This window comes from Phocoena sinus, chromosome 4 (assembly GCF_008692025.1).
Source record: "Phocoena sinus isolate mPhoSin1 chromosome 4, mPhoSin1.pri, whole genome shotgun sequence".
In the NCBI taxonomy this organism is placed as follows: domain Eukaryota; kingdom Metazoa; phylum Chordata; class Mammalia; order Artiodactyla; family Phocoenidae; genus Phocoena; species Phocoena sinus.
The window spans coordinates 60317915-60341247 of NC_045766.1; the positions used below are offsets into that span (position 1 = coordinate 60317915).

General features: G+C 39.1%; 1 protein-coding gene across 2 annotated transcripts in view; it reads right to left on the minus strand.

Annotated features, from left to right (window-relative positions):
- Positions 1-23333, minus strand: part of MCCC1 (methylcrotonoyl-CoA carboxylase 1) — a 64906-nt gene that overhangs the window by 9797 nt on the left and 31776 nt on the right. For both annotated transcript variants that reach the window (XM_032631374.1, XM_032631375.1), the window contains 6 exons: positions 23086-23167; positions 15142-15269; positions 10167-10350; positions 7830-7939; positions 6169-6385; positions 4002-4088 (listed from right to left, as the gene is read on the minus strand). In XM_032631374.1, coding sequence (XP_032487265.1) covers positions 4002-4088; positions 6169-6385; positions 7830-7939; positions 10167-10350; positions 15142-15269; positions 23086-23167 — 808 coding nt within the window. The remainder of the gene's footprint in view (positions 1-4001; positions 4089-6168; positions 6386-7829; positions 7940-10166; positions 10351-15141; positions 15270-23085; positions 23168-23333) is intronic.

Here is a 23333-nt window from a genome sequence, read left to right on the forward strand (position 1 = left end):
TAATATTCTCCATATATGCCTCTAGCCTTGCCCACAATTGTGCCTCTTTGCTCATGCTCCTCCTTCACACTTTGCTGGTCCTCAGCCACACCAACTGACACATCACGCTCACTCACTGTCCTTGGGAGGAGTCTGTCTAGGTGGAATGAATTCTCTCTCCTCTGAACATTAAGACTTCGGCATATAAAACACCATTATGATTCTCCCCTCATCCAGTTTTATACGACAGTGATTTTTCTCTTTATCAGTTGTTTTTAAAAATTGCAAAAATAGGACTTCCCTGGTGGCACAGTGGTTAAGAATCCGCCTGCCAATGGAGGGGACACCAGTTCGAGCCCTGGTCCAGGAAGATCCCACATGCCGCGGAGCAACTAAGCCTGTGTGCCACAACTACTGAAGCCCATGTGCCTGGAGCCCACGCTCCGCAACAAGTCACTGCAATGAGAAGCCCGCTCACCACAAGTAGAGAAAAGCTTGTGCGCAGCAATGAAGACCCAATGCAGCCAAAAATAATAAATAAATAAAATAAAAAATATTTTTTAAAAATTGCAAAAATAAAAATATTCACAAAAGTTAAATACTGAAGTTCATAAACTAAAAAGTCCCCCCTACTGCCCAGATGTATTACTACTAAACATTTAATGTGTGAATCCTTTTAGATTTTTTCAAACGCACAAATTTATATTTTTCTTTTATAAAAATAGGATATTGTTATAATATTGTTCTGCAACCGACTTTTAAATATTAACATGTGACATATGTATCTATTTCGTTCTTTTCATAGTAGCAAGGGGATAATTTAATAATAATGATGATGATAGCTACTGTTTATTGACTGCTTGCTCTAGGTCATTCAATGAGCTAAATGCTAATGAGCTAAGTGCTTTATAGGTGCTGCCGCATTTAATACACTCAACAACCCAAGGAAGTAACTGCTATCACCATCCCCATTTACGGCCGAGGACACTAGATGCTTAGAGAGGGTGACTTGCCCAAGGGTCACAGACAAGAGGGGAGCGGAATTCAACCCATACAGTCTGACTCCAGGGCCTGCATTATTAACCACTATACCATCCGTCTTGCCAACATATACACTTCTCCTTTGCCAAATGGTAAATTTCTCACATCTTTTTTTCTCCTCTTTACATTACTCAGAATATCTGTTTTTTCAAAAACTTTGTACTGAATGTATGAATGAATGAAACTTTTCCCATATATCTTACCAGTATCTTTAAACTTTCTTATAAGAAAATACATCCAATTATGCCGGATCAGTTTTCTTTCAATTTATAAGATATGAAAAGTATTTAACTGACATGAATGCCGAATGAATCATAGTAAAGGACTTCCCTGGTGGCTCAGTGGTTAAGAATCCGCCTGCCAATGCAGGAGACACGGGTTTGATTGCTGGTCCGGGAAGATCCCACATGCCGCAGAGCACCTAAGCCTGTGCGCCACAACTACTGAGCCTGCGCTCTAGAGCCCAGGAGCTACAATTACTGAGCCCACGCACCGTAGAGTCTGCGCGCTGCAACTACTGAGCCCACGCACCACAACTACCGAAGCCTCTGCGCTCTAGGGCCCAAGTGCCGCAAATACTGAGTCCACATGCTGCAACTACTGAAGCCCGCACACCTAGAGCCCATGCTCTGCAACAAGAGAAGTCACCGCAATGAGAAGCCCACGCACCACAATGAAGAGTAGCCCCTGCTCGCCGCAACTAGAGAAAGCCTGTGCGCAGCAACGAAGACCCAATGCAGCCAAAAATAAAAAAATAAAATTAAAAAAATTTTTTAAAATTAAAAAATCATAGTAAAGACATTGCCAGGAAAACTCTAAATTCTTTTATATATTATAGGGTAACTGAATTTGTTCCTCCCTCCTCTAGGTATCTCTTGACCCCCACAAGAGAACCTTAAACATCTTCTTATAAATTTAATATATGTTTAATATCCTCTTACATACTTAATAAAGTATATAAGTTTAGCATGGTGCAGTGTTAGGTAAGCACAGGTACCCTGGAGCATGGGTTCAAATTCTGGCTCCACCAATTAGCTTTGGTGTGACTTCAAGAAAACTATTAATCTCTCTAAGACATGGTTCTCAATTTATAAAGTTGATACTAATAATAACACTGATCTCATTGGCCTATTCTGAAAATGCAAATGAAATAATCCATGGAACGTGCTTAACAAAGTGTCTGATATATACCAAACACTCAATAAATCTTAGCCATTATTATTGAGGGTAGGGCAGGGTTCTGTGAAACATGGCCATAGTAACAAAGGAAGATTATTTTTCAAGCCCTGAATATTTAAAATGCTGGGTCGTTCTTACTGAGATCATTAGGAGTTGGTTCTACTTTAGATTCACAAATGCTTTTGGGCTCTTAGACTTCCTCTTTGGAGCACTCTCTTATTCAACCATGGTCACTACTGATTATATTAGAGACTCACCATAACATTCTGAAAGCTATTATATTCAGACCTGGGTTATTGTTGAAAAATACTACCAAAAGGATGTAGTGAACAGCATGCATATTGGCTTTTCAATTATATATTTATTTACTTTAAAAATTAAAAGAACAAAATCCCCCAAAATGCGGCATAATTCAAAACACTGCTCAGAGCCTTAGTGAAGATCCATGCCAAATAACACAGTTGGCTCATCTGAATTACAATCACACATGGGATTTTTCTGTTTAATTTAGGTTGAAGAGGTCACTGAAACTTTGCTGCTGATACTTGTGTTCAGCATAGAGGATTCTAGAGTAAGATATTCCCAGATTTTGGAGGCTGTTTTTTAGGACGAAATGAATAAATACACCAGTATAAAATGGATAGTTTGACCATTTGCAGAATGCTACTTTATAAGGGATGTTTGCAAACTTTCTTTCCATGTACTCAAGGCACTTAGGGCAATGACCATCTAGGTTCAGAATGAAAAAATACCTAAAGAGCTATAACCCAATCAACCTCTGTGAACAAAGAATCTTTTAGTAAATGACTGGATATCTACACAGAGTTGAGGCACAGAAAATCTCACTCTGTCTGGGGCAGAGGGTGCTGTGATGAGCTGGCAGGAGCATTCTGTTCTACCTGGTAGGCACATTCTGATAATGGAGTTATCACAGTTCATTGACACCTCACATTTAAGGTCATCCAGTCCTCCCAGCCCTGACTCTGTACATCTGGCTTGCCAGGCAAACTGTCCTGCAGCAAGAGGGATACAGCCACCTGGTATCAAAGGATTCTGGTTCCTCTGGTACACTGTTCCAGCCATAAGTTTATAAACCACCTTCTGGTGTAGGTGTCAGCCCTTCCTGACTTAAGTTACAATAAATCAGGCCCCTTCCTGAGCCTATTCAAATTAGTTTGCAATCAAAACTCAATTTTCCACTGGAAAAGTGGTGAAAATAGCACAGGGGCCAAGGTCAAAAAGACTGGGTATCAATCTTGGCTCTGCCACTTACTAGCCTTGAATAAGTTTTACTGCACCTCCCATGCCTGTTTCACCACCAACAGGTGGGTAAAACAGTGACTCCCCTTCATTAACGCTGCCTGAGCATTGGGCAATCCTTCTTCCCTGGAGTAGTTTTGGTTATTGTTTTTCTTCTTTAAAAGTCATACATGCTCACTGAAGAAAAACTGCAAAGCAAATAAAGTACAAAGAAGGGGCGGAAAAAAGACTGCTTCAAATCCCACCATCCAACGGTAATCTCACTAATGTTTTGTCATATTTCATTTGTCATTTTGCTATGTACATTTTATGACATATTTTAAAAATATTTACCAAATATAGAAAAAGTGTAAAAAAAAAAAGTCATTAACTCTACCACCCAGAGCCAATCAATTCTATTATTTTAGCATGCTTCCTTCCAATGTTTAGGCTAGGGATCTTAAAAAATGTAATTGATAGTGGCCAGACTGAATCCTTTTTTTTCAGGTAAATATGCTATATTTCTACAAAGCACATTCCTCTTTAAATAAAACATTACTTACTGTTTTTACCATCCCTAAGAGTCATGCTTCTGGTATAACAGATATTCAGTCTTCTTCCACTGCTGGATACAAAAGGAGAGTATTGATCTAGAAAAAATTTAAAATTCAACAACAAATTAATGAACATCAAGCTTACTAACAAAAGAAAATGTAGAGGTCCTATATCAGCAGCTCAAATGTGTTTTCTTTGTTCTATTCATTGCTTTAAATTTATTTTAAAAAAAGTTTTTTTAAAAGCTATTTTCTTCTTTTTAAAATATTTATTTATTTATTTTTGCCTGCCTTGGGTCTTAGTGGTGGCACGTGGGATCCTTCGTTGCGGCACGCGGGCTTCTCTCTAGCTGTGGCACGTGGGCTCCAAAGCGCGTGGGCTCAGTAGTTGTGGCTCGTGGGCTCCAGAGTGCATAGGTTCTGTAGTTGCAGTATGTGGGCTCTCTAGTTGTGGTGCGTGGGCTCGGTAGTTGCAGTGCGTGGGCTTAGTTGCCCCGTGGCATGTGGGATCTTAGTCCCCTGACCAGGGATCGAACCCACATCCCCGAATTGGAAGGCAGATTCTTAACCACTGGACGACCAGGGAAGCCCTCTCATTGCTTTAAATTTAAATTAGACACTTTCATTTACGGCTCAGGAAATTTTATATGAAAAATATCCCAGTTTCTCTTGAAAATCAGAATATTTGCAGCCTCAATTCTCATCCTCTGGTTACATAAACTGCACAGTGGTCACTTTTTTGACAGGACAAATGCATTCCAGGTCACCCAAATCCTCACCACTCACTATTTTTCTTTTACCTGGCCTCTTTTACTCTTCTCTGTTACTGGTCCGCCCCAGACATTTGTGTGTTCACCCTCTGTTAGACAATATCCAGGAGCTACAGAGTAGCTAAATTGAAGCAATTTATTCTGAAACTCCTCACTGTGCTGGTTATAAATTTTAAAAAGGAAAGTGAGAGTAAGAGGACACTCCATTCTAAAAATGCTAAGTCCAGGCTTAGGAATACCAGATGGGGTATAGTTAGATGCATTTATTTAATGTAAAAGGACCAAATGAGGACAGAGCACAAATCTCCAAATATAGTTTTATATTTTAAGCTTTCAATGTAACTTTCTTGAATGAATCTAGAAATTAAAGATCCCAATAACAGGATCCTATAATAATAATCCTAATAATAATGAAGGGATAAATGGATTCAAATTTTTTTTTTCTGTTTGCTCCAAAGATCAGAGACAGCCTGAGGAAACATGGAGCAAATTTGGGAGAGCTCAGATTTTGCCAATTTAGAGGGAAGAACTTCTTAACGGAGAACTGACTGAAACTGTAATTAACTAACGAATTTTCATTATGAATTTCCAGCTTCCTGAGGTGTTAGGAGGCTGGGCAACAACTCAGCAGGGATGCTGAAGCAGGGATGCACGCATGTGGCAGCCAGGATGAATCTCTCATAGGCGCCCCCCCCCCCCCGCACCCCCCGCCGTGCCCAGATTCTATGATACAATGAAGTACCTAGGTGTCTAGCTAGTCAGAAATTTGATCACAGAATAGAAAAAGAGAGGAGGAACTAACTCAACAATAAATCATGGGTAACCCAAGGGAATCTGAGCATCTCTGGCGCTCTGTCTTTAGTCTCCAGGACCAAGGAAGTTGCTGCAGGTGCAGAGGATACAACAAAGTAGGCCACAAGGAGTGGTGAATAAAAGAAGTTGGAAGGAAATGAAAAATAAATTAAAAAAAAAAAAGTTGGAAGGGATATCAGCATGGGATGCGGGGAGAACTTGTGTTTGCTTGAAAATAATTCCTTCTTTACATTACGCTGTTAGGTGATAAGTTAAGTTATATTTAATGGGTTAAAGGGTGTTGATGGGCGCATCCATGTTATGTGAGGAGCTCTACTTCACACTAAAAAACACTTTAGCAGAGGAAGGTGTCAATCACTGACAGAAGAAAAGGGAGGTAGGAGTGGCATAAAGAAAGAAAAGCGGGAGTTCCCTGGTGGCCTAGTGGTTAGGATTCTGGGCGTTCACTACTGTGGCCTGGGTTCAATCCCTGGTTGGGAACTGAGATCTCATAAGCCGTGTGGCACAGCCAAAAAAAAAAAAAAAAAAAAAGCATGTTCAATGATTATTCATAAAATCTTGATAAGCAGAAGAAAGAGAAAAGCAGTCCATACCTTGTGTCTGGATTTTGAAAACATCAGTCATAGCTTTCTCCTTGAGGATGAGCCCCAGAGCTGCCTGGCATAAAAATTCTTTGGCTGTGGTCTTCCGATGGGGCAACAGTTCTTTGCGGTGCTGAGGGATGAAATCAGTGTGCACGTTCCCAGCTTCAAACTCTGGGTGGCCAGACAGTTTGAGGAGGAAGTCAATGTTGGTGTTCAGCCCAACAATCTAAGGGGAAAAAAAAAAGCCGATGTCCCCAGTGAGTGGGGAAAACAACGTATTCAGAAAAACATTTCTATGGCATCTGCTCTTTCTACTAAGTATTTTCTACTATGAATAACCCTCAGAAGAACAAAATTAAAACGAAAAAACCCACTTCACCATCCACTATACATCTGCCACACAACACTATGTAATTTACTATGATAAAGACAATGTAGGAAATGGTGTTGGGTAGGTAGTGTGGAGATGTTTAATTGACTCAGATTAGGAAAGCAAGTAAACGTTAAGAAACTTAAATGAGATTTACTTGCAAGATATCGAAGACTTGCCGCTCAGAACACACCCATGAAATAGGAAAACCACAGAGTAAGATTGCTGCACTGGGGATGGGTAGGATTATACGACCTGAAAAGAGCTGCCTTCCAACACTAAAATCCAACTTTGACACACTGATATAAAAATTTAAAAAGGTATAAAATTAACCCAAATCCACCCAATAAATAGGATCCCAGGCAAAACTGCTATCTGAGCCTTGGGTTCATTCATTCATTCACTCATTCATCCATTCATTCATTTATTTTATAGCCATTTACTGAATGCCTTTTAGGTGCCAGGCCCTGACCTGGATACTGTGGACACAGTGAGGAACAAAACACAGTGAGGAACAAAACACAGTCCTTGCCTCCACATTTAAGGGACACATGACAGCAATATCTATAAACAAATATCTAATATAATGGCAGGTGATATGAAGAAAAAGAAGGCTGGCTAAAGGAAGAGAGAACGCAAAGGGTTCTGTGGGGTGGCCTGGAGGACTCTGAGGGTCACAGTGAGCAGGGCTCAGGATGGTGAGGAGGCAGTCATGTGGGGGAAGAATATTCTGGAAGGGAGAACGGGAACACATGGCTCCATGCTGGGGGGTCTAAGGAGTAGCAAAGAGGCCAGTGTGGGTGGAGCCACAGAAAAAGGAAGTTTGATCAAATTCACGATATATAATAATTTGAATATCATGGGTTAATAAGAAGTCCTTCTATGAAGCTAAATCAATGTGGTACGGGACTTACTGCACCAAGAAAATGAATGGCTACAGAAAAGCAACAAACTCTTTTAAATGGATAAGACTGAACATAATTATCTTCCTTCACAGAAAATAACACCAGACTATAGGCCACACGCGTGTCGTGGCCTCATCTACAGGATGAACAGAAATTTCATACTGAGGTTAACACCGATGCTAATAGTTTTAGTCTTGCAATCTTTCTTTGCTAGCTGAAATTAAGAAGTCCTCAAACTCTATTCTGACCCATGGGAAATTCTCCCATGTGAAATTATTCTGTTAGTGACATATGGGTAATTGGAGGAAATAAGTTGACAAGGACAAAGTTGACCAAGCTTGGCTGTAGAGATGCAGAGAACAACAGGGCCACTGACACAGCCCCAGGTCACTCACGCTGTACTGTCGAAGGCTGTACTGCAGTTTTGTCAAGGCTGCCTGGCGATCTGCAGCCCACACAACCAGCTTTGCAATCATGGGGTCATAATGCACTGAAACTTCATCTCCTGAAATTGAAAAACCACAGTAACCAAAGTTAAAGAGAGAAAATATGATAAGTAAGACATTCTCCTGGGGCTTTACGTACATTTCACACTTAATCCTCACAAACTCCTGCACCACAGATATCCTTACCACCATCTTATTCATTAGGAACTGAGGCTCACGGGGGTTTAAAAACAGAAGCTGTTAAGGAGGGTGTGGCCATCCAAGAGCACCACGCCCCAAATAGTCATTCAATGACACACAGGCTGGTTTTCCTCATCTTATCTTTGTCTGAATCTTCTTTTCCCTTCTCATTTTAGGAAGGCAGTACAAACTCCCTGTACCCTATCATATCACAATCACTTCTGTCTTTGGCATTTCCTTCCCTCCACCCCCTCAGTTTCCTCATCAGAAAAAAAGGACAATAATTCCTCTATCCTATATGCTTGTTGGGAGGATTGACAATCAAGTGTCAAATGCCATACCTGGCAGAGCTGATAAACAAATAGCAGCTGTCATTACTGTGACCAGAGTCACAGAGAACAAGAATGTGAACCATGCACATCTCACTGGTTAGAATGGTTCAAGACAAAAGGATGTGGTGTATTACATAGAATACTGTTCTAGGACCTTTCTGTGATTTTGACAGGCCACTGGACCCCTCTGAACCCCAGAGTCTTCATCTGTAGAATCAAGGGGTTAGATCACACTCCCTTATCCACCCATCCATCCACCCACCCACCTACCAACACATATTGAACACCTTCTAGGTCTAGGGTTGAGCAAAGTCCTGCAATTATAACATAGAAGACACAGTCCCTCTCTTAAGACTCTTATAGTCTAATGGAGAAGCTAGACAACGAGTAAAAGATCATCATAAGATAATATAAAAGGGCAATGCCCAAGGAATACACAAGGGACTCAGGGAACACAAAAGAGGAGGGTTGGGGAAATCTTCCTAGACTAGATTATCCTCCTCAGTGCCAGGATGTGAATCTGGGAGTCTGTTTTAGAATTATATCTCTGTTATCCTTTGAGCACCTTTATTAAAGTATATTGCAAGCTTTGCTTGCCTCACAGATTTCTTTTTTCTATTGCAAGTTCCCTCTTCTCTCTATGATGTGCCGCTGATATGAAAAAATTTACTGACTACCAAATCTTGCTGTGGGTTAGCCAGAACTCTCAAAATGCTGCCAGTTTATCATTAAGAAGTCCTCATTCATTCTGGCTTTCCAGACCCTATACAATTTGCTTTCATTCTGTATCTCCAGCCATATCTCCAACTACTCACTCTCCTGAACCCTTTTCTCCAGCCACATATTTTCTCACAGTTCTTCAAACACATCTTTAGTTAAATCCTCTTTTCTTTACCTTTCTGTATGCTGTTAAATCTGCCTACTCAAATCCACTCCAGACTTCCTCTTAGAAGCGTGTCCTGATTATACCAGCCTAACATAACCTGTTATTCCGAGAATTGCTGTATTTTATCACTCACCATCTGTATAACTTCTCTGGCAACTAAAGTTAAGGTGGCAGTAGACAGTGGTGGCTCAGAGCATAAAACCTGGAGCCAGAATGACTGGGTCTGAATCTTGGCTCCAAGGGTGACCTTGGACAAGTCACTTCTCTGTGCCCTGGCTTCCTCATCTGGAAAATGGGAGTGATAATAACATCTATTCATAGGGTAGTTCTCATAGTTAAAGGAGCCCAGGTAGAAAAATCACCTAGAACAGTGCCTGTACATAGCAAGTAGTAAATAACTGTTATGACCATCATTATTAATCATATGTGAATCGTGATAGTTCTTGCACTGTCATTTTTTTTCTTTTCTTTCTTTTATTTATTACTGTTTAGCTTGCACTAAATTTATTTATTAATTTTTCAGCTTGACTTTCAGTACCTTGAAGGCAGAGTGCCTTGGACATAGCAGTTATCAGTCACCTTAAATTATATTTGGAACTAGGCAAAGTAAAAAATATAAAACAGTACCCACAAAGTATTTGTGGCTTAGGCTTCACTAAGTGCTGCTGCATTTCAAAAAAGAGAGTAGTACTGCTTAAAAATACTAGTTATTCTTTAAAAATGACTATTCCAGAAGGAAAAGTAAAGATTACAGAGAAATCAATTAAATCCTTTATTTTTAAAGCACACTAGGTATATCCACAAGACATAGGGAAAAGACCCCATACAAAACCAATAATGTACTAACAATTTTTAAACACTGAGACTTTTTGCTTTATTTCACTTTACCTTGCCGTACTCCAGTTTCAATCCTAGTGGCAAGGTCTGCTCGAGGGGTGGAGAGATGCACTAATGGTCCAGCCCCTGGCATGAAGTTATTGTTAGGATCTTCTGCATATATTCTAGCTTCAAAGGCATGGCCTCGCAGAGTTATCTCTTCCTGGCTCAAAGGAATCTTCTCTCCTGCTGCAATCTGGTAAAAGAAGAGTATGTGCTTCTTATGAATATCTACCTTCTAGCAGCTATGAGACTTAGTCGACGGTCTTATCCTTTTCTATGTAAAATGTACATCAGGACTTTATAATGAAGCCAAATAAAAACTCTTATTTTATCCACTTACTCGAGTATTGGGCAAAAGCAAAAGTAGATTAAAAAACAGATGCAGCTTGAAAATACTGTACTAATTACAATGGGTTTCTAGAATTTTTAAATAGAGAAAACAGGCAAACCAATGACTAAATCACAAATATAAGTATCAGTGCTTTTTCAATATAATGAAAACTGAAATTTCTTACTGGCAAGATATTCTCAGTTTTCATTTAAAACATTAGCACTAAAAAAAAAAAAAAAACATTAGCACTCAGTTACCAAATCAAGCTTTTTTATAGTAAATGATTAGTTGGTGTTTAGGACTATTTTCACAGCTATGCCTAAAGCGTGGCATTAGTCATCTTTGTCATCTTCATCACCAAGTGATCAAGCAAAACAAACAGGGGAACATGATGTTTTTAAAATTTTGTTATGTTTATTGCAAGATACCAGATTATAAACAGGATGATCAGCATTGTTTACCACTACTGTAATTATTATTATTTTGGCTCTTATATACTAATACAACAAATCTCTCTCTTCAACTAATATAACTTGGAAAAGGCTATTGGAGGGCACACTGTCGCTCTCTTCTCTCTTCCCTTAAGTTTTCCTCAAAGATGAGAAAATGACAAACTGAGATGGCAAAAGATACAGGGAAAAACTCTAACTTAGCAGCACACTGAACTAGATAGGTAAGTGTAAAACAAGCAAAGGTCTCACCTCTTTAAATCTGTAGATAAGAAAAATTAGGAACCACAACAGTGAAAATGAAAGGAAAATGGACTAAATTGAATGGCTTCATGCCATGGTGTTTGGAACCAAAGACTCTGCAGCCGTATTGCCTGGGTTCAAATTTTGTCTCTATACTTATTCTGTTCTGGGCATACTCATATTCTGGGTAAATTTCTGTAACCTCTTAATGCTTCAGAGAAAAATGCCTGACATAAAGTAAGCACTATGTAAGTGTTAGCTATTATTATTTCATTCTTATCCTTTATAATAATATACTCTTTAATGTTCTAATAAAGAATTCTATTTCAAAAAAAAAATAGAATTCTATTTGTTTTAGTATAAAAAAGGAAAAGAATGACCATATGTCCGTATTCTAAGATGTGATCTTATTGCTGACTATATAGCGCAATCTCAACCTGGCTATCTTTGCCTATCTGTTTTCCTCTGAAGTTGGCTTCTATATGGGCCCAGAAGAGACTAACCCAACCATGCCTCTGGGTACTTAGAAATTTGTACCATCTGAGTTCTCTGGGGCTTAGACATTGACTCTTTGGAAGCCCTGGACCTTGGATATTTCACCAGCGTCTCCTGAAACCACTAACCATCTGAACCTGCAGCCTGGGAGCTCACATCATTGCACCCTTGCTCTAGGAAGCTGGTGACTCCAGAGACAGGTCCTGGAGCTTGAACTCTTGCCTCACCACATGGAGAGGCCCCTTGTTTTACCTCTGTTTGGAAGCCAGACTCCAAAGTACCTTGAACACTGTAAACAGGGTCCAATGGCATCCCTAAGTTCTAGAAACCCTCCCCAGATGATAAAAGCCTATTTTTCTTTCTAAAGCTCTTACAGTTTCTTGACTTGCAGAAATAAATGTCTGCTGGTCCCCCTAATGTCCAAAAGCTTTCTCCTCTTTAATCCTTGGAAACCCTTTATCCTTCATGATTTCAAAATTTTGGACTCTCGTGGTTACCGCTTCAGAAAAAAATATTCTTTTCCTTGAATTCTGGAAACATAAGCACTCTTTCCAAAAGTTTCTAAACCCGCTACAGTTTTCCTGACACTTACTAACACTTACTAGCCTGATGTGCCTGGTTTTCATTAGCTCCCAATGCCCAGAAGGCCCAGAAGAATCTTATGGCTTAATTAAAACCACCAATCATCCCCAATGAACCAGCAAAAGGAACGTTATATTATTGTCCACAGAAGTTCTGCAAAGACAAAATTATCAAAATAATCACGACTTTAGCATCACAATGTGGAAAAAATAATTTCGTTTCAGGATATATAAAGAACCAAGAATCCTACAGAGATCAAGAATATTCATACTCCTTGACGAAAGACCTGTATGCAGAAAATTATAAGACACTGATGAAAGAAATTAAAGATGATACAAATAGATGGAGAGATATACCATGTTCTTGGATGGGAAGAATCAACATTGTGAAAATGACTCTACTACCCAAAGCAATCTACAGATTCAATGCAATCCCTATCAAACTACCACTGGCATTTTTCACAGAACTAGAACAAAAAATTTCGCAATTTGTATGGAAACACAAAAGACCCCGAATAGCCAAAGCAATCTTGAGAACGAAAAAAGGAGCTGGAGGAATAAGGCTCCCTGACTCACACAAAAATAAGCTCAAAATGGATTAAAGACCTAAATGTAAGGCCAGAAACTATCAAACTCTTAGAAGAAAACATAGGAAGAACACTCTATGACATAAATCACAGCAAGATCCTTTCTGACCCACCTCCTAGAGTAATGGAAATAAAACCAAAAATAAACAAATGGGACCTAATGAAACTTCAAAGCTTTTGCACAGCAAAGGAAACCATAACCAAGACCAAAAGACAACCCTCAGAATGGGAGAAAACATTTGCAAATGAAGCAACTGACAAAGGATTAATCTCCAAAATTTACAAGCAGCTCATGCAGCTCAATAACAAAAAAACAAACAACCCCATCCAAAAATGGGCAGAAGACCTAAATAGACATTTCTCCAAAGAAGATATACAGAATGCCAACAAACACATGAAAGAATGCTCAACATCATTAATCATTAGAGAAATGCAAATCAAAACTACAATGAGATATCATCTCACACCAGTCAGAATGGCCATCATCAAAAAATCTATAAACAATAAATGCTGGAGAGGGTGTGGAGAAAAGGGGACACTCTTGCACTGCTGGTGGGAATGTGAAATGGTTCAGCCACTGTGGAGAACAGTATGGAGGTTCCTTAAAAAACTACAAATAGAATTACCATATGATCCAGCAATCCCACTACTGGGCATATACCCTGAGAAAACCAAAATTCAAAAAGAGTCATGTACCAAAATGTTCATTGCAGCTCTATTTACAATAGCCCGGAGATGGAAACAACCTAAGCGCCCATCATCAGATGAATGGATAAAGAAGATGTGGCACATATACACAATGGAATATTACTCAGCCTTAAAAAGAAATGAAATTGAGCTATTTGTAATGAGATGGATAGACCTAGAGTCTGTCATACAGAGTGAAGTAAGTCAGAAAGAAAAAGACAAATACCGTATGCTAACACATATATATGGAATTTAAGGGGAAAAAATGTCATGAAGAACCTAAGGGTAAGACAGGAATAAAGACGCAGACCTACTGGAGAACGGACTTGAGGATATGGGGAGGGGGAAGGGTGAGTTTTGACAGGGCGAGAGAGAGTCATGGACATATACACACTAACAAACGTAGTAAGGTAGATAGCTGGGGGGAAGCAGCCGCAAGGCACAGGGATATTAGCTCAGTGCTTTGTGACAGCCTGGAAGGGTGGGATGGGGAGAGTGGGAGGGAGGGAGACGCAAGAGGGAAGACATATGGGAACATATGTATATGTATAGCTGATTCACTTTGTTATAAAGCAGAAACTAACACACCATTGTAAAGCAATTATACCCCAATAAAGATGTTTAAAAAAAAATAATAATAAAATAAAATCCTAAAAAAAAAAAAAAAAAAAAAAGAAAATTCTTAATCCTTAAAAACATTTTTTATATTAAACAACAGGTTGTAAAAATCTACTGTTTTCAGTAAAGAGAACAAAACAGACTAAGTTATTATCATTAATATTTGAAGGAATAAGCTTGTAGAACTCAGATTCAGGCCAGTGAAGAACAGCTGTAGACTTAAGACTTCAGTAAAATTCAGTAGATGTGTCACAGAAATGTTAAAGTGCTCTAAAATTTTCTAAACATTTACTCTGAACGGCTACATTTATCCCTTCATGGGCCATCAACAGTCTGTCAGCACTTGCATGTGGACCCCTCTGTTAATCTAGACCCTTCCCTTGGCTCTTCATTCCCATCTTTTCCTTAGCTTATTTCACCTTGGCTAGCATCTGTCCTGCCTCTAAAATCTCATAATGGCCTGGACCTGAATGATGTGGTCTCAGGGCACAAGGCTTTGTGTTGAGACAGTGTGGTCACAAGCAAGCCTCAGTGACAGCAGTTCGCCTGCTGGCTGCCCCATGTCTAAGGGGGAAAGATGGTAAGTGACAGATTAGGAATCTGAGTCCATAAAGTGCATCAAATGTAATGCCACCTTTAACCTCCCATTTTCCTATCCTCATGAAAACCACTAAGAATTGAACCCTTGTCCAAAGCAATGCCTCCTTTTAAGAGGTTTTAAGAAGGGAATGTATTCTTGACACTGATTTTTTTTTTTTTTTTCTCCCGGTACGCGGGCCCCTCACTGTTGTGGCCTCTCCCGTTGTGGAGCACAGGCTCCAGACGTGCAGGCTCAGCGGCCATGGCTCACGGGCCCAGCCGCTTTGCGGCATGTGGGATCTTCCCGGACCGGGGCACGAACCCGTGTCCCCTGCATCGGCAGGCGGACTCTCAACCACTGTGCCACCAGGGAAGCCCCTCGACACTGGTTTTTAACAGAAAAATTACTCCCACCCTAAGCTGCCATTCCACCAAGTCAGTTCCTGTGATCATTTCAGTAACAGGATGTTCCACTTGCAGCCTTGTATTCATCTCCATGAAGTAGAAATTGTGCTTTGAGTCCATAATAAACTCCACGGTTCCTAAATACAAAACACAGTGGGTCACATTTCAACAGTATACAATCAGTAGGAATCAAAATCTTTCTTGATAGATTATATCAAGTTTTACAGCTGCCTTCATTCAATGGTAAACATTTTGCATTTCATGAAGAAAACATCTCACATTTTGCAGCAGCAAATGATTCTCCATCAAAAATATGGAGCCACATGAAATTTAACAATAGAAAAGTATATTTGGGGTTTCAAGCAAATGGTAAGTCCAGGTTATAAATCAGTCTCAACTGTTGTAGCAGTCAGAACATGGTTGGACCATGTGTTACTGCTTCTGTGTACCAAGATCCCTGGAAACCTCACTGTGACATCCCATCTCACTCTAACTCTGTGGAGGAAAACACAACATTTTTTCTCCTGACTGTGTGCTTTGGAAGTGTCTTTAAAAGTCCTGTTTCTAGTGACCCACTGGGAGATTACTTAGTAACTAAACACTATGTTAATGTCTTATCTAGTGACATTCTATTAAGTACTACACTTCCCCCAATTTTATTAAGGTATAATTCCAGACAGTAAAATTTATCTATTTTAAATATTGTGTGCTGAGTTTCAGCAATTGAATACAGTCATATAACCACCACCACAATGAAAATACAACATACTTCCATCATCCAAAACATTCCCTTGTTCCCTTTGTAGTCAGTCCCTTCCCCAGGCCCCAGCTCCAGGCAATCACTGGCCTGCTTTCTATCAGTTTTTTTTTTAGAATGTCACATAAATGAAATCATATAGTATACAGTCTTTTGTGTTTGAATTTTTTTTCACTTAGCCAAAGGCTAATTCCATATAATTTAAAACTTGCTTTTCAAACTGTGGATCACAACCTATTAGTGGATTGTAAAAATTTAGTGAAGACTTCCAGTTTCTGGCCCAGCATGGAAGGAACTTAGAAGTTGCCATTCCATTCTGACAGCAAGAAAATGCTGAATAAGATGAAAAATCAACAACCCTTCTTAGAAGCATCACAGACATGAGGTTACAAGGCAAACCGCTGCCCCCCAAATTAGAGAGACAGAAAGGTGAAAACAGAGATTCACAACTTATTGGAACAGAAACCCATGAGCAAAAACCTCTGTGGGAACACATACTGGAGAAGGAAAACCTGGACTGTAATTGACAAATTGCTGGAGGCTCAGTGTGGACAGTTCCAAGAGTTAAAAACTCCAGGGGGGACTAAGTTATAGGGAGCTCCGAACACTTTTATAAGTTTTACCTCCAGAAGCTCTACCAGGTCCTCACAGTGAACATTGGAGAAAAAACCCCTTGAGTTCCCAGCAGTGGGAGGGGAAAACGAACCATATGAAGTATGCCAGAGTTCTGTTCTTCTGAACAAGATTCGTCCTTAAGAGAAACTATTTTATTACAGCCTAAACTATTGGGATTTTATCAGGGCCTAATTAATGTAATTGAGGGAAGAGAAATACACAACTCCAGCCATTCTGTCCCACATGAGGGAATAAATAAAAAACAAATAAACAAAAACCAACTGAAAAACACTGATGAAGTTCACAGTTCAGAGCGCAAGCTCACCAAAAGACTTAGACTAAATCACAGGTCTATAGAACATTTCACCTTCCCTGTACCTAACACTACACTACTAAAGACCTATTTACCACAGTTCCTTTACCTGGTACATCAACGTCTGGCTATCAAGAACAAATTACATGGCATCCTAAGAGGCAAAAAACACAGTTTAGAGAGACTGAAAAAGCATCATAACCAGACTCAGATATGATAGAATTATAATTATCATAATTATCTGATAGAATTATCAGAACAAGAATTAAAAAACCCTTTAATTAATATGTTAAGGGTTTTAATGGAAAAAGTACACAACATGTAAGAACAGTTAAATATAAGTAGACATGGAAATTTTTTTTTTTTTTTTTTGCGGTACTCAGGCCTCTCACTGTTGTGGCCTCTCCCATTGCAGAGCACAGGCTCCGGATGTGCAGGCTTAGCGGCCATGGCTCACGGGCCCAGCCGCTCCGCGGTACATGGGATCTTCCCGGACCGGGACACGAACCCGTGTCCCCTGCATCGGCAGGTGGACTCTCAACCACTGCACCACCAGGGAAGCCCAGACATGGAAATTTTAAGAAAGAAAAAAAAAATTCTACAGATCAAACATACCATAAGAGAAATGAAGAATGCCTTTGATGGACTTATCAGTAGATTGCACACAGCCAAGGAAAAAATCTCTGAGCTTGAGGATATGAAAACAGAAACTTCCAAAATTAAAATCAAAGAGAAAAAAGACTGCAAAAAAACAGAACAGAATATCCAAGAACTGTGGAGAACTAGAAAAGGTGTAACATATGCATAATGGGAATACCATTAGATAAGTAAAGAAAGGAACAAAAGCAGTATCTGAAGCAATAATGACTAAAAATTAATGTTGGACACTGAATCACCAATCCAGGGAGGTCAGAGAACACAAAGCAGGATAAATGCCAGAAAAACTACACCTAGGCAAACTATACCTATAATACCATTTTCAAAGTACAGAAAATCAAAAATCCTGAAAGAACCCAAGGAAAAAAAACACACCTTACTTATAAAGGAGAAAAGATAAGAATTACATCTGACTTCTCCTCAGAAACCATGCAACCAAGGACAACAGAGTGAACTATTTAAAGTGTTGTCTAAAAAAACCATCAAGGGCTTCCCTGGTGGCACAGTGGTTGAGAATCCGCCTGCCGGGCTTCCCTGGTGGCGCAGTGGTTGAGAGTCCACCTGCCGATGCAGGGGACACGGGTTCGTGCCCGGGTCTGGGAAGATCCCACATGCCACGGAGCGGCTGGGCCCATGAGCCATGGCCGCTGAGCCTGCGCATCCGGAGCCTGTGCTCCGCAACGGAAGAATCCGCCTGCCAATACAGGGGACACGGGTTTGAGCCCTGGTCCAGGAAGATCCCACATGCCGCGGAGCAACTAAGCCCATGCGCCACAACTACTGAGCCTGCACTCTAGAGCCAGCAAGCCACAACTACTGAAGCCTGTGTGCTTAGAGCCCGTGCTCCGCAACAAGAAGCCACCACAATGAGAAGCCCGCGCACTGCAACGAAGAGTAGCCCCTGCTCGCCACAACTAGAGAAAGCCCGTGTGCAGCAACGAAGACCCAACAAGCCAAAAATAAATAAATAAATGAATAAATAAATAAATTTCAAAAATCTATCAAGAAAGTCAGCCAAGTATATAAAAAAAATCATCAACCTATAATTCTGTATCTTGTTAAGTTATTCTTCCAAAGTGAAGGAGAAATAAAGACTATCTTAGATAAACAAAAAATGAGAGAATTTATTGGCAGTAGACTTGCCCTGCAAGAAATGTTAAAAGAAGTTCTTCATAGAGAAGGAAATGAAATAGGGTCAATAATCCAAGACATAACAATATTTAATGTTTACGCATCTGAAAACAGGGCGTCAAAATACATCAGGTGAAAACTAAGAGCTGCAAGAATAAATAGATAAATCCACTAATCAATTGGAGACTTTAATACCCCTCTATTAGAAATGGATAAACCCAGCAGGCAGAATATTAGTAAGGACATAGATGAACTCAATAGCACAGTCAATAAAATGGAATAATTGACATCTATAGACTAATTCATCCAACAACATCAGATTACATATTGTCATACTTGCACGGAACAATCACCATGACAGAACACATTCAGGGCCATAAAAGACCTTAACAAATTTAAAAGAATAGATAACATATAATGTCTGCTCTCAGACCACAATTAAACTAAAAATCAATAAATTGAACTAGAAATCATAACAGAAAGATAGCTGGAAAAAATCCCCAAATACTTGCAGATTAAACAACACACTACTAAATAACATGTGTCAAAGAAGAAATCTCAAAAGAAATCTATAAATTGTTTAAACTAGATGAAAATGAGGATACAACTTTTCAAAATTTGTGAGATGCATAGAAAGCAGTACTTAGATGGCAAAGCATAGCATTGAATCCATATATTTGAAGAGAAGAAAGATCTAAAATTAATCTAAGCTTCTATTTTAGGAAACTAAAAAAGGAAAAGCAAATTAATTCCAAGGTAAACAGAAGAAAATAAATAATAGAGTAGAAATTCATGAAACTGAAGACAGAAAATAGAAAAAAAAATCAACAAAACCAAAAGTTGGTTCTTTGAAAAGATCAATAAAAGTGATAAGCCTCTAGACAGGCTATCTAAGAAAAAAAGAGGACAGAAATTACTAATATCAGACATGAAGGAAGGAACATCACCACAGACCTTATGAACATTAAAAGGATAATAAAGGAATATTATTAACAACATTATGCTCACAAATTTAATAACCTAGATGAAATGGGCCAATTCCTTGAAAGACACAATCTGCCAAAACTCACACAAGCAAAAAACAGACAGTTTAAATAGGCCTATATCTATTAAACAGATTGATAAATCATTAATAACCTTCAAAACAGAAAGCAGCAGGCCCAGATTGGTTCACTGGTAAATTCTACCAAACACTGAAGGCAGAATTTATACCAATTTTCTGCAATCTCTTCCAGAACACAGAGTTTTTCCTAACTCATTCTATGAGGCCAGCATTACCTTAATACCAAAACCAAAGATGTTACAAGAAAACTACAGACCAATATCTCTTAAGAACACTGATGAAGTAATCCTCAGGAAAATATTAGCAAATCAAATCCAACAATGTATAAAAATCCCACCATGACCAGGTAGGATTTACCCCAGGTATGCAAGGATGGTTCAACATTAGAAAATCAGTTAATGTAATCTATCACATCAACAGGCTAAAGAAAAACCATGTGATCATATCAATAAGTGCAGAAAAAGCATTTGATGAAATCTAGTACCCAATTATAATAAAAACTCTCAACAAACCAGGAACAGAGGGGAACTTCCTCAATTTGATAAAGAAGATTTACAAAAACCTACAGCTACCATCATACTTAATGGTGAGAAACTAGAAGCCTTCCCCCTAAGATCAGAAATAAGGCAAGGATGTCCACTCTCACGACTCCTTTTCAACATCATACCAGAAGTCCTATCTAATACAGTAAGACAAGAAAAGGAAATAAATGGTATATAGATTGGGAAAGAAGAAATAAAACTGACTGTTCACAGATGACTTGATCATCTTTATAAAAAATTCAAAAAAGTTGACAAAAAAACCTCCTGGAACTAATAAGTGACCATATCATAGTTGCAGGATACAAGGTTAATATACAAAAGTCAATTGTTTTCCGACATACCAGCACACAAGTTGAATTTGAAATTAAAAACACAATACTATTTACATTAGCACACTCCCCCATGAAATAGGTATAAATCTAACAGAATATGTATAAGATCTACATGAGGAAACTATAAAGTTCTGGTAAAAGAAGTCAAAGAAGAATTAAATAAATGGAGAGATATTCCATGTTCATGGGTAGGAAGACTCAACATTGTCAAGACGTCAGTTCTTCCCAACTTGTTATATAGAGTCAATGCAACCCCAATCAAAATCCCAGCAAGTTATTTTGTGGATATCAGAAAACTGATTCTAACGGTTATATGGAGAGGCAAGAGGCCCGAATAACCAACTCAGTCTGACAAAATGACAAAATGGGAAGACTGACACTATCTGAATTCAAGACTTACTATAAAGCTACAGTAATCAAAACAGTGAAGTACCAGTGAGAGAAGAAATAGATCAGTGGAACAGAATAGAGAGTCCAGAAATAGACCCACATAAATATAGACAACTGACCTTTGACAAAGGAGCAAAGGCAATACAATGGAGAAAAAACAGTCTTTTCAAGAAACGGTGCTGGAACAACTGGGCAACTACATGCAAAAAAAATCTCAACACAGACCTTACAAAAATTAACTCAAAATGGTTCAAAGACCTAAATGTAAAACACAAAACCATAAAACTCCTAGAAGACGACACAGGAAAAAACCTAGTTGACCTTGAGCATGGTGATGTCCTTTTAGATACAACAGCAAAGGCATGATCCATGAAAAAAAATAATTGATAAACTGGACTTCACTAAAATTAAAAACTTCTGCTTGGTGAAAGACAATGTCAACAGAATGCAAAAACTAGCCACAGACTGAGAGAAAATATTTGCAAAAGGTACATCTGATGAAGGACTGTTATCTAATATATAAAGAAACCTTAAAGCTCGAAAATAAGAAAGCAAACAACCCAATTAAAAAATGGGCAGGGCTTCCCTGGTGGCGCAGTGGTTGAGAATCTGCCTGCCAATGCAAGGGACACGGGTTTGAGCCCTGGTCCGGGAAGATCCCACATGCCGCGGAGCAACTAGGCCCGTGAGCCACAACTACTGAGTCTGCGCGTCTGGAGCCTGTGCTCCACAACAAGAGAGGCCGCGACAGCGAGAGGCCCGCGCACCGCGATGAAGAGGGGCCCCCGCTCGCTGCAACTAGAGAAAGCCCTCGCACAGAAACGAAGACCCAACACAGCCAAAAATTAATTAATTAATTAATTAGTTTTTAAATAAATATGGGCAAAGACCTGAAGAGACACCTCACCAAAGACATACAGATGGCAAGTAAGCATATGAGAAGATGCTCCATATCATATGTTATCAGGAAAATGCAAATTAAAACACTGAGATACCGCTACACACCTTTTGGAGGGGCCAAAATCCAAAACACTGACAACACCAAATGCTGGCGAGGATGTGAAGCAACAGGAGCTCTCATTCATTGCTGGTGGGAATGCAAAATGGTACAGCCACTTTGGAACAGTTTGGCAGTTTCTTACAAAACTAAACATACGCTTACCATGTGATCCAGCAATCATACTTCTTGGTATTTACTCAAATGAATTGAAGCTGTGTCTACACAAAACCCTGTACACAGATGTTTATAGTAGCTTTATTTATGATTACCAAACTTGGATGTCCTTCAGTAGGTCAGAAGATAAGTAAACTGTGGTACATCCAGACAATGGAATATTATTCAACACTAAACAGAAATGAGCTATCAAGCCATGAAAAGATATGGAGGAAACTTAAATACATATTACTAAGTGAAAGAAGCCATCCTGAAAAGGCTATATACTGTATGATTCCAACTATGTAACATTTTAGAAAAGACAAAACTAGAAGCAAAAAAAAGATCAGTGGTTGTCAGGGGTTGGAGGCAGGGAGGAATGAAGAGCATATTTACGGCACTGAGACTATTCTGTAAGATATTACAATGGTGGATACATGTTGGACACGTGTCATTATATATTTCTCCAAACTCACAGAATGTACAACATCAAGAGTGAACCCTAATGTAAACTATGGACTCTGGGTGATAATGATGTGTCCATGTAGGTTCATCAGTTGTAACAAAAGCACTGCTCTGGTGCAGGATGTCAACAGTGGGGGAGGCTATGTTGCGGGGGGACAGGGGGTGTGGGAACTCTTTGAACTTGCCGCTCAATTGTGCTGTGAACCTAAAACTGCTCTAAAACATTTAAGTTTACTAATTTTGAAAAATGCAAAAAAATCATTTTAGCGATTTTATTTCAAAATAGGATAGAAAATATCCAATAGCATTATACAGAATTAGGCTAAGTACTGTTTAGTGACGTTTTTCCCCCACTATACATGTATATAAACATAAACACGTTTACATCCTGGTTCTCAACGTAAAATGTACTTCTTAATGTGGATATAGTCAAAAAAGTTTGAAAGCCAATGATTTCAAAGCTGTATGTTTCGTTTGCCTTTCAAAACACAAATGAATTTTCCTCCTCCTCTGTTAGAAGCCAATCATGACGTACCTGCGCCAACATAATTTACAGCTTTAGCGGCTCTGACCGCAGCTTCTCCGAGCTTTTTTCTTACTTCAGGTTTAATACCAGGCTATGAAAAGATATTTGAAATAAATTTCCATTAGTACTTTGTTCTACTCGAAGTTTCCATTAAGATTCAATAGTACATTTCTAGGTATCAAATATTGCATTAAAGAGATAAGGATAAATATCTAATGTTGTACATTTCAGCATGAAATACTGTCTTATACCACAGT